This window comes from Marmota marmota, unplaced genomic scaffold (genome assembly GCF_001458135.2).
Source record: "Marmota marmota marmota unplaced genomic scaffold, marMar, whole genome shotgun sequence".
NCBI classification, from domain to species: domain Eukaryota; kingdom Metazoa; phylum Chordata; class Mammalia; order Rodentia; family Sciuridae; genus Marmota; species Marmota marmota.
In genome coordinates this window covers 22,012,887-22,026,982 of record NW_026000142.1, presented here as the reverse complement: position 1 = coordinate 22,026,982, position 14,096 = coordinate 22,012,887, and the positions used below count along the sequence as shown (strand labels likewise).

Sequence of the window (14,096 nt, the reverse complement as noted above, 5' to 3'; positions counted from 1 at the left end):
CAGCAGCAGCGGCGGCAGTGGCGGTGGCAGCAGCGGGGCGGCCCGCGAGGGTGTTTATGTTGGGTCGCGGTGTCTCCCGGCAGCATGGCGGACTACCTGATCAGCGGCGGCACCGGCTACGTGCCAGAGGATGGGCTCACCGCGCAGCAGCTCTTCGCCAACGCAGATGGCCTCACCTACAAGTAAGCTCGGGGCTCGGCCCTACCTGTGAGCGCGCACCGCCGCACTGTAGCCCCCGGCCCCACACGTGCACAGCTGCCCCTTCCTGACGCCCGCTTGCCCCGGCCCAGTAAGAGTGACTTGGTGCCAGCTGTGGGGGCTGGGCCCGGGAAGGAAGGAGGCCCGTGCCGAGAGCAGACGGACGTGGCACAGCAACATCACGGCCCTCTGTGCCTTGACCCGTTTCTGGCCAGATCCGGGTGAATCCGGGCCCTCTTCCTCCTCTCTTGGGCATCTTGGCCGCCTGGAAGGGCCTTGGGATGTGTCGGAAAGCGGGGTGTGGGAGTTTTGGGGAGACTTCAAGCAGACCGTGGACCAGGATGCCTTCCCTCCTAGCTTCTCCTGGAGAGCAAAGTGGTTCCTGAAGCCAGCTTGGGCAGCTGCTTGAATATTGCCCCCAGGAGAAGCCCAGCTGGGCAAGGGGATGACTCCTTTTTTCCACCATCCAGTCCAGCCTTCCACTTGTGCCCCTGCCTATCCACAGGTTGGCACTTTGCATGAGTATTTTGTGACTATCACCCCAAAACCCATCATACATAGGATTTTGGAGGAGGATGGAGATCTACTCTGGCCCTGAGCCAGTTGTCCTGCCAGTTGCAGGCCTGGCACTAACCATGCCTCCTGGCTGCAGGACTATGTCTCTGCCAGGAATGAGCATCAGAACTCTGGACTGGGGCAGAGTGAGGATGCTGGTGACCCAACAGTATCCTTGGACTGCCCCCTGCCATCTCTAGTCTGGATGGTAAGCATTCCTACTTGGCAGGCAGTTTCCCTAAAAACCAGGATACACTGTCATTCCTGGGGAGGGTCCCCCCTTGCCTGCCCATAGGGAGAGGAGTATATAATGCCAAAAGGCCCAGATTCTGTCTCACTTAAAGGTCTTATACAAAAGAAGGGCTGCCAAGGGGCAGGGGGCAACAAAAATTCTGTTTCTGTAAAGGTGTTTGGTGATGGGATAGAGGGTGTAACCTTAATAGGTTTTTCACTGGAGTTTCCTAGGGGAACTCCCTAGGGGAACTTCTAGGAGTTTCTCTAGGCCTTGGGGCATATTAACCACCCACTCCCATCCGCCCTAAAGACTTTTCCTTCCTGCACTGGAGGCATCTGTTACTTTGCTTGTTAGGGTTCAGAGTGCTTTGAAGTGTGGGACGGACATTTGTTTTGGGGTGTGTCTGTCAAGGCCTGCTATGATTCCAGGCAGGTTGAGTCTGCTGGGGACCTGGGGCTGTGGCACTGCACCTAGACATACCCATGCAGGCGTGCACTCCCCCTTTGGACTTCTCTGTGATCATGGCCTGCTCTAGAGTTGACAGCTGCCAACTTTGGCTGTTCCTGTCAGGCTTCCTTGCTCCCCTTCCCAACCACGGTCATGTCTGTTGGTTGCTTCTGGCCTAGCATCTGCTATGTTAGAACTCAATCCCCTGGGGTCCCTCCATGCTGCTTTGAACCTTGGGTGACTCAGCAGCCCTGGCACTGGAGTGTGCAATTTGTCCTGTGCTGGGTCACATTCATGCCATGTTGCACTACAAAATTGTTCTCAGGTTGTTTCTTTTGTTGATTTACTATCTGCCCCATCAACACTGAGGTTTTCAAGGGTAGGCACTGTATCTGGTTTCTGTGGCCATATGGGAACTTCTATGTTCTCATAATATCCACTGAGACCTGAAGGCAATGGATATTGTAGGCCATCTACCTTAGTGGCACCCAGATCCACAGACCTGCCATCTTTGGCTCTAGCTCTTTGGGCTGGAGTCAGCAAGACACTAGTGAGGGGAATAAAGAGGGTTTGTAGCAGTGGGACAACAGGGATCAGAGGGCTCCAGCCTCAGCTTCTCTGGCCTTTTCCCCATCCCCATGATGCTTCCCCTGGCATGGCAGGCCCTGCCTCTTTTGGGTACCCATGCCCATCAGTAACACTCGCTTTCTGTCTTTGCAGCGACTTTTTGATCCTCCCGGGATTCATAGACTTCATAGCTGATGAGGTGGTGAGTCCTTCTTCATTTGGTTGGGGGAAAGGCTGGCTGTGTGATAGAGGACGCTGACTTCTTGCTCAAGGGAAGGTGTGGGAGAGACATTTCTTGGGAATGTGGTGGGTATAGCATTTATTGTTGCCAGAGGAACTGGCACAGGGCAAAGTGTTTTGCCTGGTGGTACAGAGGCAGCTGGGGGCTTCTGGGAAGTGCTAAGTAGGGGCCTGGCATGGGTCCAGAGGATGCTCCCTCACTGACAGAGCTTGGGGGAAGGTTCAGAAAAGGCCTTGGGACAGAAGGGATTGGGCGTGGCTGCCTTATTATGTAGACCGTAAGGACTGCTTGTTGTCTGAAATGCTGAGCAAGGACAGGGAGGAAGCCAGTAAAATAGCCAGTAAAATTATAGACACTTGGAATATTGTGTTCAGTGATCATTCACTGACCCTACATTGGAAAAGAACTGGTAAGAAGGTTTGAAAAAGTAGGATTTGAGACAAATATGAGGAAATATATGGCTTACTTTCCACAAGGGGCTGAGCAATGAGCCAAAGCAATGAACAGTTAATATATGATCAACTCTGAGAAGCCAAGAGAGGTAATGAGGATGGTATAGATTAGTTCATGAAAAAGTTTGGTATTCTATGATGGATTCATGCACCTTTTAAAAAGGGGAAGAGGAGAAGCAGGAAAGGGAAGATATTGGGGAATAAGGTTTATTAAATTATATCACATACATATACAAATATGGCAAAATAAATCCCACTATTGCATATAATTATAATGCACCAATAAAAAAGCCATTTCTATTGCTATTATTATTGCTCTTTATTCTGGTCTGATTCTCATGAAAGGCCAGAGCACCTGAGCCTAGATCATTTATGTGTTGGCAAAGCTAATATCAAGCCTGTGAGTAGCCAGAGCTGACCTAGACAGATTATTAGGGGAACATGTGGGCTATTTTGAAGATTTCTTTTATGACAGCAACCAGGAAGCCTTGTTGATCCAGCTGTTCAGTTTAACATAGTTTCCTGCTGGGCGTGGTGGTACATGCTTATAATCCCAGCAACTTGGGAGGTTGTAGCAGGAGGATTTCAAGCTTAAGCCCAGACAGGGCTTTTAGAGAGACTCTGTCTCAAAAAAATAAAAATAAAAGTGTCTGGGGGTGTACCCTGTTGATAGAGCACTCCTGGGTTTAAGCCCCAGTACTGCAGACCCTGAGCTGGCTGCTAGGGAAAGAAGGACTGAAAAGATCCTTTTGCCTAGCTATTTAGGGTCTCCCTTTCCTTGGCCTCTGCCAGGAAGGTTGTAGCTTTTCTCCTGTGGTACGATAGGAGAGGAGAAAATGGCATTTTCTAGGCTGTGGGGCCAGGGTTCTGGCCCAGGGTCTGTGATGGACTTAAGGGGTCTGTGAATCTCAGAAATGACAGTCTGTGTCTGGCAGCTTGGGGAGCTGGGACTGGGGGCAGCTGTTGACTTGAATCTCAGAGTGATCTATGATCTGGCCTTAAACACCTTTATAGGCAGACAGACTCCCCAATCTGCACGAGTGTCCCCTATCCAAAATGATCGGGACCAGAAGTGTTTCGGATTTCAGATTTTTTTTTTTGAAAATTATAATATTTGCATATATGTAATAAGATATTTGGGGGTGGGGCCCAAGTCCACACCAGAAATTCATGTTTCATATACAACTCATACATATAGCCTGAAATAATTTTATGTGCTATTTTTAGCTTGCCTGCATTTTGACTATAACTTGTCCCATGAGGTCAGGTGTGGAATTTTGTATTATCATTCTGGTGCTCAGAAAGTTTTGGATTTTGGAGGATTTGGGATTTGGACCAGCAGTGCCTGTCCCTGACTTCTTTGCAATCCTGACTTCTTTCTTGAGCTCTAGACCCTTAGGCACTCACTTTCCAATGCTAATAGACACCTTCATGTCCCTCCCTCTACCCCAACCCTTGTCACCCAGACTCCAGTCACCACATGCTCCCGGTGGTCACTTGGCTCTATTGTTTTTCTTCATAGCCTTCTTCCTGAAGGAAGTCATCTTGTCCGTGTGTTTCATGTCTGTTATCTTCCTTTCCAAGTAGAATGTCAGTTTCATGAGAGCTGCTTTGCTCACTGCAGTTTCCCCGGGGCCTGTCCTGATGCAGGACATAGGTGCTGGTGAGTGTTGGCTGATAAAATCCTTTAATGGACTGTGCCTCCATCCTCAGGACCTAACATCAGCCCTAACCAGGAAGATCACACTAAAGACACCCCTGACATCCTCGCCCATGGATACTGTGACAGAAGCCGACATGGCCATTGCAATGGCTGTGAGTTCTATGCCTGCATGGGGACCCTAGGCAGAGGGAACGGAACAGGATGGGCTGTGCTGAGGGGCCAGGCTGAGGGAGGTTAGTCACGGCTCTGATCACACTTTCCTTCCACCCCAGCTGATGGGAGGAATTGGTTTCATTCACCACAACTGCACCCCAGAGTTCCAGGCCAATGAGGTGCGGAAGGTCAAGGCAAGTACCAGGTCCCACCCCAGAAAGATGCCACTTGTCAGGCCCTACCCTGCAGGCCATCCCACCCTCCCTGCACCCCAGTCCTCATTTTCCCACTATACCCCCCCTACCTATTGAGGTCCCTGGCTTCTCTGTGGCATAGCCAGGGCCACCTCACTCCCCCGTGACTAGGCTGCACATCACCCCTGGATTTCTTTCAGCCTTCTCCTTCCCCTCCTGCCCACAGAAGTTTGAGCAGGGCTTCATCACAGACCCTGTGGTGCTGAGCCCCTCGAACACTGTGGGCGATGTGCTGGAGGCCAAGATCCGGCATGGCTTCTCTGGCATCCCCATCACCGCAACAGGCACCATGGGCAGCAAGCTGGTGGGCATCGTCACCTCCAGAGACATTGACTTCCTGGCTGAGAAGGACCACACCACCCTGCTCAGTGAGGTGCCAGCAGGGCAGGGCAGGCGGGGCTAGAGTGCAGAGAGGGTTCCACACCCCGGGGCCCCAGGCTAGTGCCTGTGACTAGGGACCAGAGGGAGGTCTGGCTCCTTCTCTTTCACCTGCCAACCTGCAGGCAAATGTTCCTGACCCCACAGGTGATGACACCACGGATTGAGCTGGTGGTAGCTCCAGCAGGTGTAACACTGAAAGAGGCAAATGAGATCCTGCAGCGTAGCAAGAAAGGTACTGGGGAATGGGCAGAAAACTCCACACCCAGCATGACTGCATGTACCCTAGATCTCCCTGTTCCTCTATAGCCTCGCAGCAACCACACTGGGCCTTGGGGAAGGTTCGAATAGCCCCAGGCAGACTGGAACATGAATCCTGATATCCTCCTGGCTTAGGGAAACCTGTTCTGAATTCAGCATCTTCACAGTATGTTTCTCAAAACTAGTCCTGTGAGGTGCTCATCACATAATAAGGGCTCTTTGGCCTCAAAAGTCTGAGAAATGCTGTTTCCTATATCCCCTTTCTTGCATAAGAATTACGTATTGGCTCATTCAAGGCTCTGAGAAGTCCTGTAGTTAAATTTGATATTGGAGCTGTTTATATAATATTCACTAGATTCCTATAGGCTAATCTTTATTTGGCCCATACCAGAGAGTTCTTTGGAGTTTGTATTGGGCAGGGCATGTGTCCCCTCCAAAACAGCGTCATATTTATGCCCTTGCTTGTGACCACTACTTAGGGGCTGTCCCTCCCACCCCTAACAGACCACAGGACATAAAAAGCTCTAGGAACCTGCTTGCCTAAGTTTCTTTGCTTCCTGTGCCTTGGAAAGAGATTCAGGTTCTTAGGAACACTTCCTGGGTGGGTGCTGTCACCTAGTGGCTGGTTTGGATACTTCAGTGGAATCTTTGGCATGGTCCATTTTTCTCTTTACCCCCAAACACACATCACCCAGTCCCCCTGCCCACCCCAAAGTCTGCTTCTTCAACTTACCTCTGCCTTCCTGGCCAGGGAAGCTGCCTATTGTTAATGATCGTGACGAGCTGGTGGCCATTATTGCCCGCACTGACCTGAAGAAGAACCGAGACTACCCTCTGGCTTCTAAGGACTCCCACAAGCAGCTGCTATGTGGGGCAGCTGTGGGTACCCGTGAGGATGACAAATACCGCCTGGACCTGCTCACCCAGGCAGGAGCCGACGTCATAGTGCTAGTAAGGAGGCTAGTGGTTCCCCAGAGTTGATGCTTCTATGTCTCCACATTCACCTCTCATTTAGCCTTGACCCTCCCTCACTGTTCTTCCTCTTAACTTCTGCACACTCCCTAGTGTCAGAATTCTAAGGATCACAGGCTTTCTGTGGAGCCCAAAACAATGGTGGGCCCCCTGAGAGACTTCCTCATGCATAAGTAAACCCTAATAACTATAGCTCACATTCACTGAGAGCCTCCTACCCTTGTTAGTGAGACACTGAGCTAAAATCTTATCTTTTTGCATATTTGCTCATTTAATCTTTGCAATGCACTTTAAAGTACAACTACCATTCTCAATTGTTAAATGAAGAAACCAAGGCTCAGAGCACTTAAGTGCCAGGCACCATGGCATATACCTGTAATTCTAGCAACTCAGGAGGCTGAGGCAGGAGGATTACAAATTCAAGGACAGCCTCTGCAACTTAGCAAGACTCTCCTATCTCAAAGATAAAATTAAAATTAGGTTTGGGGGTATAGCTCATAGGTTAAGTACACCTTGGTTCAATGCCCAGTACCACAAAAAAAGAAAAAAAGGCAGCTAAGTAATTTCATTTGGTTGGTAGGGATTAACATTACTGATTAGGGACTAACATGCGGCTTATGTTAGTTAGCTTTCCATTACTGTGACAAGATACCCGACATAATCAACTTAAAAGGCTTTTTCAGAGGTTTCAGTCTGCTTGGTCATGTTTTGGGCCCTATGGTAGTATAGTACATCTTGGTGGGAGAATGTGGTGAAGGCCAGGAAGCAAAGAGATAAAGGAAAGGGAGGGGCCAGTATCCCCCGTGGCCTAACTTCCCTCACCATGCTCCTCCTCTTAAAGGTTCTATTACTTCCCAATAGTGCCATCGACTGGGGTCTAAGTCTTTAACATATGGTCATTTTGGGAATTCAAGATCCAAACTATAGCAGACCCAGATAGTATCTCCCATCCATGAGGACGTACTTGTACAGGGGGATAGGGGAGGCACAGGAAAAGGCTGTGTCTCTACTGAAGACTCAGTGTTGTTTAATATTCTGGGAAAGCTGGTCCTTTTAAGGATCAGCCAAAACTTGTCAAGTGACTCTTCAGGAGAAACAGAATTAGCACTGTTTTTTTTTTGTTGTTGTTGTTGTTGTTTCTTTGTTTTGGTTTGGTTTTTGGTACCAGGGATTGAACTCAAGGGCACTCAACCACTGAGCCACATCCCCAGCTCTATTTTGTATTTTATTTAGAGACAGGGTCTCATTGAGTTGCTTAGCATCTCACTGTTGCTGAGGCTGGCTTTGAACTTGTGATCCTCCTGCCTCAGCCTCCCAAGCCGCTGGGATTATAAGTGTGTGCCACTCCACCTTGCCTAGAACAAACACTGTTGAAACAGTTTTCACACATTTCAGGGGTTCATCCATTCAGAGTCTTCCTCCCCCAGTGAGGAGCCTCAGCTCTCTAGCCTAAGCTTTCTGCCCCGTTTCTCCCAGGACTCATCCCAAGGGAACTCAGTGTATCAGATTGCCATGGTGCACTATGTCAAACAGAAGTACCCCCATCTCCAGGTGATTGGTGGAAATGGTGAGTGCAGGTTCACCTCTCATCCCCTGCTCCAACCTCCTCATTCTTCTCTATCCTTTTCCACCTCCAGGGGATAGCATTGCTCCTGGCAAGGGGGTCAGGGGTCAGGATGGGCTTTGGTCAGTGCAAGTGGTCAGGTTGGGAGGATGGATAGATAGAGGTCCTGGGAAGCCCTTGGGCAGGGCAGGGGCATCCCATCCTCACACTCTTCCTCTGTCTCCTCCCCACCCCCAGTGGTGACAGCAGCCCAGGCCAAGAATCTGATTGACGCTGGTGTGGATGGGCTACGTGTGGGCATGGGCTGTGGCTCCATCTGCATCACCCAAGAAGGTAGGTGTCCACTGTGGGAGGAGCAACCACTAGGTCCTTTTTAGTTCTTGCTCCACAAGTGCCTAGGAGTGCCCACCCTGCCAGGCCCTTCCTGGGATAGTGGGTTAGGGTAACTCATGCAGGACCAAGTATGTGAGGGCACCCTGAGTTTTGGGTGTCTACCAACCTGCTGCTCAGATCCTGGTCAAGGAGACTCTGTCTGCGGCCCAGGGCAGTGTGCCTACTTTTATAAGGCGCTTGTTGGAAGCCATCTGAGGGTTCAGACTGGATTTGTGACAAGGTAGATGCTTAGAGGCATGAAGACAACACGTCCCACAACAATTGGGACAGTATAAACCCACATTTGAAGGAGCGGGACGGAGAGTTCCCCTCCACAGGCACTTGTGGAACAAGACTTTTTGCAGGGTAGGTTCCTGAACATGGAGGGGAAGAGGAGACCCTGACATGTTGCCCATGTAGTTGACAGAGTCCTGCTTGGAGGCTGGTGTCTGACTTGTGGGATGACTGCCTGGAGGTGTTGGGTCTGGCTTGGTCAGAGGGAATGTATCTGGCCCCTCTTGTGGGGGTCATTTCTCCAAAACACTGAATGACCCACTCTGTGCTCCCTGCCCCAAGTATCTCCATGATTTGGTCTTCAGAGCCTTTGCCTTTTAAGTTTTTACCCTTCACCTTCACTGACCACCATGGTGAAATATGGACCCTCTCTCATTTGACAAATATTGATTGAGCACCTACTATGTGCCAGACTCTGCACTAAGCATTGGAGTATAGTAAGGACAAAACAAATGAAAGTCCCCTTTTCTAGTTTATCTAGCCTTTAACCTACCCCTATCAAATTCATTAGAATTCCCACTTAAAACCTAAAGGACCTTGGACAATTAAAGAAATGAATGTGAACCAGTGTCCATAAGTACCTAACTCTAATAACAGCTTTTGCAAATGAAAACTTCAGAGGGGACCTTGTGCCTCCAGAGTAGATGATGCTGGGGACCACCAGTCTGGGGTGCTTATACTCTGAAGACCAGTACTGATCCTCCCACCTGATTCCCCTGTAGTGCTATTATGGGTGGGTGACCCAGATCCCTGAAGTGACATTCACTCTGATGTTATCTCCTGACACCTATCTTATGTTCAGAAACACCATCCGCTCCCATCCCTTTCCCCAAAATGGAGGGAGGCACAAGGAGAAAGGGCTGACCCAGCCTGTGCCTGGCCCCTGTGCTGACTCCTCTCTGTCCTGTGCACCCTCCCTCTCCCAGTGATGGCCTGTGGCCGGCCCCAGGGCACCGCTGTGTACAAGGTGGCTGAGTATGCCCGGCGCTTTGGTGTGCCAGTCATAGCAGATGGTGGCATCCAGACTGTGGGACATGTGGTCAAGGCCCTAGCTCTTGGAGCCTCCACAGGTGAGGGGAGGGGCTTGGGATGGGGCAGGTGGGGCTGGGAGTGTGGGGGCAGTAGGAGGGCTTTGGCGGCAGGAGGCACTGATCCTTTCACTTTCACAGTGATGATGGGCTCTCTGCTAGCTGCCACCACTGAGGCCCCTGGTGAGTACTTCTTCTCAGATGGGGTGAGGCTCAAGAAGTACCGGGGCATGGGCTCTCTGGACGCCATGGAGAAGAGCAGCAGCAGCCAGAAACGATACTTCAGGTATGTGCCCCCGCCCCGTAGATCAACCTGCAGTCCTTGGGTCCACACATGCCCCTGACCTCCCCAGATGCCACCTGTCCCCATATCGTGGTTCTGGAAACCGAGACACAGGCATAAGTAGCAGATGCAGGACCAGGACCTGGGCCACCTGACCCAGAGGGTGTGCTTGTCCCTGCTGTAGCCTAGTGAGTGGGTGCTGTGAGACCCTTCTGGGTGGCATCCCCTCTGCCTGTGCCCTGGAGAGTTAAGGTGGGGTCGCTGAGCAGCCATCTGCTGGGCTCAACCTCCACAACCTCCCTGCAGTGAAGGGGATAAGGTGAAGATCGCACAGGGTGTCTCGGGCTCCATCCAGGACAAAGGCTCCATTCAGAAGTTCGTGCCCTACCTCATAGCAGGGATCCAGCATGGCTGCCAGGACATCGGGGCCCGGAGCCTGTCCGTGCTGCGGTGAGCACTGCCACTGGAGGAGGCTGGGAGGCTCCCCTCTCTCTTGTTCCTTTCTTTGTCTTCACTTGGGCAACCCTAACCTGCTCATCTGCCTGCCTGCCAGGTCCATGATGTACTCAGGAGAGCTCAAGTTCGAGAAACGGACCATGTCAGCCCAGATCGAGGGTGGTGTGCACGGCCTGCACTCGTAAGTGGGTGGCCTTCTTGCCCTCGCTGGCTGGCACTGGGTTGGGCACATGGGGCCAGGGTCCAAAGGACAAGTTGAGGTTCCAGGGGCCCCATGGACCACCCATACCAGGGATGGGTGCTGTTGCAGGATGACCCTCGCCCTGTCCTACAGGGCCCAGCCCACCCTGGAACCTTATCCTGTAGCCCCTGTGCAGCCAGGTGACTCCCCTCCCCTCGGGCATCTCCCCGAGCAGGGCACGGGAGGTGTGGCCGCTAGCCCCACCTGGGCTCCCCAGCCCTTGCTTGCTCAGGAAGCTTGGTGGCTGGTGGCAGGGGACTGGTGGTGCTAGGCTCTTGCTGGTGGTGTCCCCAGATAGGCAGGCAAAAGGGGGCATGAGCCCTCTGGTGGGGAAATGGGCAGAGAGACAGGTGCTAGGGCCGGCGCTGGGGCAACTGCGGGTGGAGGCAGAGCTGGTTGGCAGCAGTAGTTGCAGGCATGTGGCCTGCCCTGGTCAAGAGGGCCCATCTCCCCAGGCATAGGCGGGCATCTAACCTGTGTCTCTTTCTGCCCCACCCTCCCATAGCTATACCTTTCTGCCGTGTAAGTAACTGCGCTGCCCGGGCCAAGAGTAGAGTAGAGCAGGGGCAATCTGGGTGGGACCTGGGCTGGGAGGATGGGCACTGGGTTGAGGGTGGTGCCAGGATAGAACCATGGGACATGGACCCTGGGATTTGGCTCTCCTGGCCCCTGGCTCCAGCACCATGGTAGAGGAGGCTATCCATAAGCCCCTCATCCAGCAGCAGAAATTCAGATTCTTTTGGGGGTGCAGGGAGATGCCCATGACCACAGGTCTGAGGCTGCTGGATCCAGTCCCATTTTAGACTGGACCCAGTGACTAGAAGGAGCCTGGCCACTGTGTGTGCAAGGGTGGGGCGCAGACAAGGAAGCAGATCAGCTTTTGGCCAGAACTCACTCTGTAAGGAAGGTTGAGCTCCGTCTTCACCCCAGGAAATGAGGACAGTTCACTCAGATGTGGCAGTGGCTGGAAGGAGCATGGCTCTCTCTGGACCTGGCACAGTTCTTCAGGGAGCCTGGCCTGGGAGGACAGAGGCCCAGGGCTGCCTTCTGCCTCCTCCCACCCAGAGACAGGGGCTCCGCAGCAACCTGTCCTTTCCCAAATCTGGGGGTTCCTGGGTGAGGGGATTTTAGGAAGGGAACAGGGTCCACACACCCACTTTGTCCCCTCTTGCTTTATCCCCACAGTTACGAGAAGCGGCTGTACTGAGGACAGCGGTGGAGGCCAAGGTGGTGGAGGGGGCACATCCCAGGGTCTCCCTTCAGGCACAGCTTCCCTCCATAACTGAGTGGTCCATGGATTTGCACTATGGGTTCCCAGCTCCTTTCCAGGGAGAGAGGTGGGGAGGCCCTGAGGGGACTGTGGCCCTTCTCTGGGCACCCCCCTGCAGAGTTAGGATGCTCCCTGGACCAGGCTGCCCTGGGAGCTCCCCGGGTTTCCCTTCTTCAGCCCTCTGAGCCCAGCCAGCCTGGGCTCTCAGGCCCTGTGCCTGCCTCAGGTCTCTCTTGCTGCAGTCTGCTCTGGCCCAACTCCCACCCATGGGGCAGGTGGCCCCTCCTGGCTTCTCCTGTAGGGCATCTCCCTCCGTGCCCCCTCCCCCGCAAATGGTGCTCTCCTGGCCTTGCCTCTGGCCCCTTCCCGGGCTGCTGCCCTCTCAGCCATGTGGCACTCTGGGCTCCTGATCAAGGCCAGGGGGAGGTCTCTGCCCCCTTCCCCTGGCCTGAGGCTACCCCAGGCCCTGCTCCTCAGGCCACTCCCCCCTCCCTGAACCTGGGGAAGAGACCTGCCGGACATTCCTGACTCTCCACTGTCCCCAGGTGTACCATCCCTGCCCTCTCCTCTCAGCTGCAGTTGAAGGCTTTAACTTTGCACACTTTGGGGTCACAGTTGCATAATTATATATTATATAATCTGAATAAATCGAGCAGGTCTTAATGACTGTGAAATCTTGTCTCTGTCCCTTGTCCACTGGGCTGATGGTGAACCAGAGCCTCACTGGAGATGGTCCTCCCAGGAAGGCGAGGAGGGTGTTGGAATACTCAAGGGGATACTGGCACAGCTGTTTTTGTGGCAGGTCTCTGCCAGGTGACCAGCAGCTCCAGCAGCTGGTCAGTATTGCAGAGAAGGTCATCCCAGCTGTAGAAGACCGGCATTGAGGCCTTATGAGGTGCTGCTGTACCATTGCAACCTGGTAATGCTGAACAATGCAGAATGGACACAGGTGGAAGTACTGGGTGGTATGGCCCTGAACCGAGTGATCTCATTAGCTGAGACACACCTATGGGCACAAGGCAGATGAGTGAATTCCCACTATTCCCTGCACCTCAGGACCTACCCCCATTTGCCATCCTCCACCCCACCCCACCCCACCCCTGCTCCCTGCTATGCAGATACACCGCCCCACAGGCTGCTGTTGCCTCCTAAAGTTGAGAGGTCTTGGGACATACATTTTGCCTTCCTGTGGCTCTGGTGTCATTGAGCAGTGGTTGCAAAGCTGTCCCACCAAGGCATGAAACACAGAAGTTGGCCTCAGAATGCCCTAGTGACAGAAGGTGGGGGTCATTAGTGATGGCAATCTGGAAACACTTCTGTGACTAAGGGAGGGCTCCACAGCACCCTGTTGCGACTATGCTGATGGCTGTTCTCTTGGGCCCCTATTGACAGAAAGCCTTTTGGCCAGGGGCCCCCTATCTGATGACTGGGTCAGGCTTCTGCTATATTTTCCAGCTTCGTGGTATCTTCAGGGGCGAGAAGGGAAGAGTTAAGTGTTTTCAGAGCTGATGTGAATAGCTGCTCCAGGAGTTGTCACAAGGGAATGGGTCACACAGAGTCCCTGGAGGTCTTGTGTCCTGAAGTCTATGGCTTTTGTGAGCACCTGAGAAAGGTGAGCCAGATGGCTGTGAGGAGGAGAGGGGATGGACTAAAATAAGGCCCTGCTTCATGGCCTGTCTTGTGCAATGGTTTACTGAACAGGAGCTGGGTGTGCTGGCAGACTCCTGTAATCCCTGCGACTCAGGAAACTGAGGCAGGAAGATCACAAGTTTGAGGCCAGCCTGAGCAACTTAGCAAGACCTTGTCTCAAGATAAAAAGAGCTACGGATGTAACTCAGTGGTAGAGCACTTCCTAGCATTGGCAAGGGCCAGGTTCAAATCCCATTTCTGCCAAAAAGAAAACAAAAAACAAAAACCATGCAGGAAGCAACATGACTAGCAGTTGAGATAGGAAAGTCTTTAGGTTTTTAGGTAAATGCCAAGTACTCTGGATCAAAGGGAGAGGATTTTTCGAACTAGACCTGATTTGCCAGTAGAGCTAAGTAGAATGGGTTACCTTGTAAGTCAGCACCTCCACTTTACTATGTATCTTAGCGCATTAGTTTGGCCCTTCTGAATTTTTAGCACAATGCTCCTCAAATTTTGGAATTTTGGAATTTTTAGCACAGTGCTCCTCAAATTTTGGTGTGCATTAGAATCATCTGGAGGGCCA

The 14,096-nt window shown here is 52.3% G+C and overlaps 1 protein-coding gene across 1 annotated transcript in view; it reads left to right on the top strand.

Annotated features, from left to right (window-relative positions):
• Impdh1 (inosine monophosphate dehydrogenase 1) overlaps positions 1-12,558 on the top strand; it is a 16,501-nt gene extending 3,943 nt beyond the window's left edge. The window contains 14 exon segments of the mRNA XM_048786071.1: positions 84-182; positions 2,156-2,204; positions 4,409-4,510; positions 4,631-4,705; positions 4,932-5,138; positions 5,291-5,378; positions 6,156-6,355; positions 7,853-7,943; positions 8,178-8,273; positions 9,533-9,676; positions 9,776-9,920; positions 10,224-10,367; positions 10,471-10,554; positions 11,800-12,558. Coding sequence (XP_048642028.1) covers positions 84-182; positions 2,156-2,204; positions 4,409-4,510; positions 4,631-4,705; positions 4,932-5,138; positions 5,291-5,378; positions 6,156-6,355; positions 7,853-7,943; positions 8,178-8,273; positions 9,533-9,676; positions 9,776-9,920; positions 10,224-10,367; positions 10,471-10,554; positions 11,800-11,821 — 1,546 coding nt within the window. The 3' untranslated portion in view covers positions 11,822-12,558.
• Positions 12,559-14,096: the final 1,538 nt, after the last annotated feature.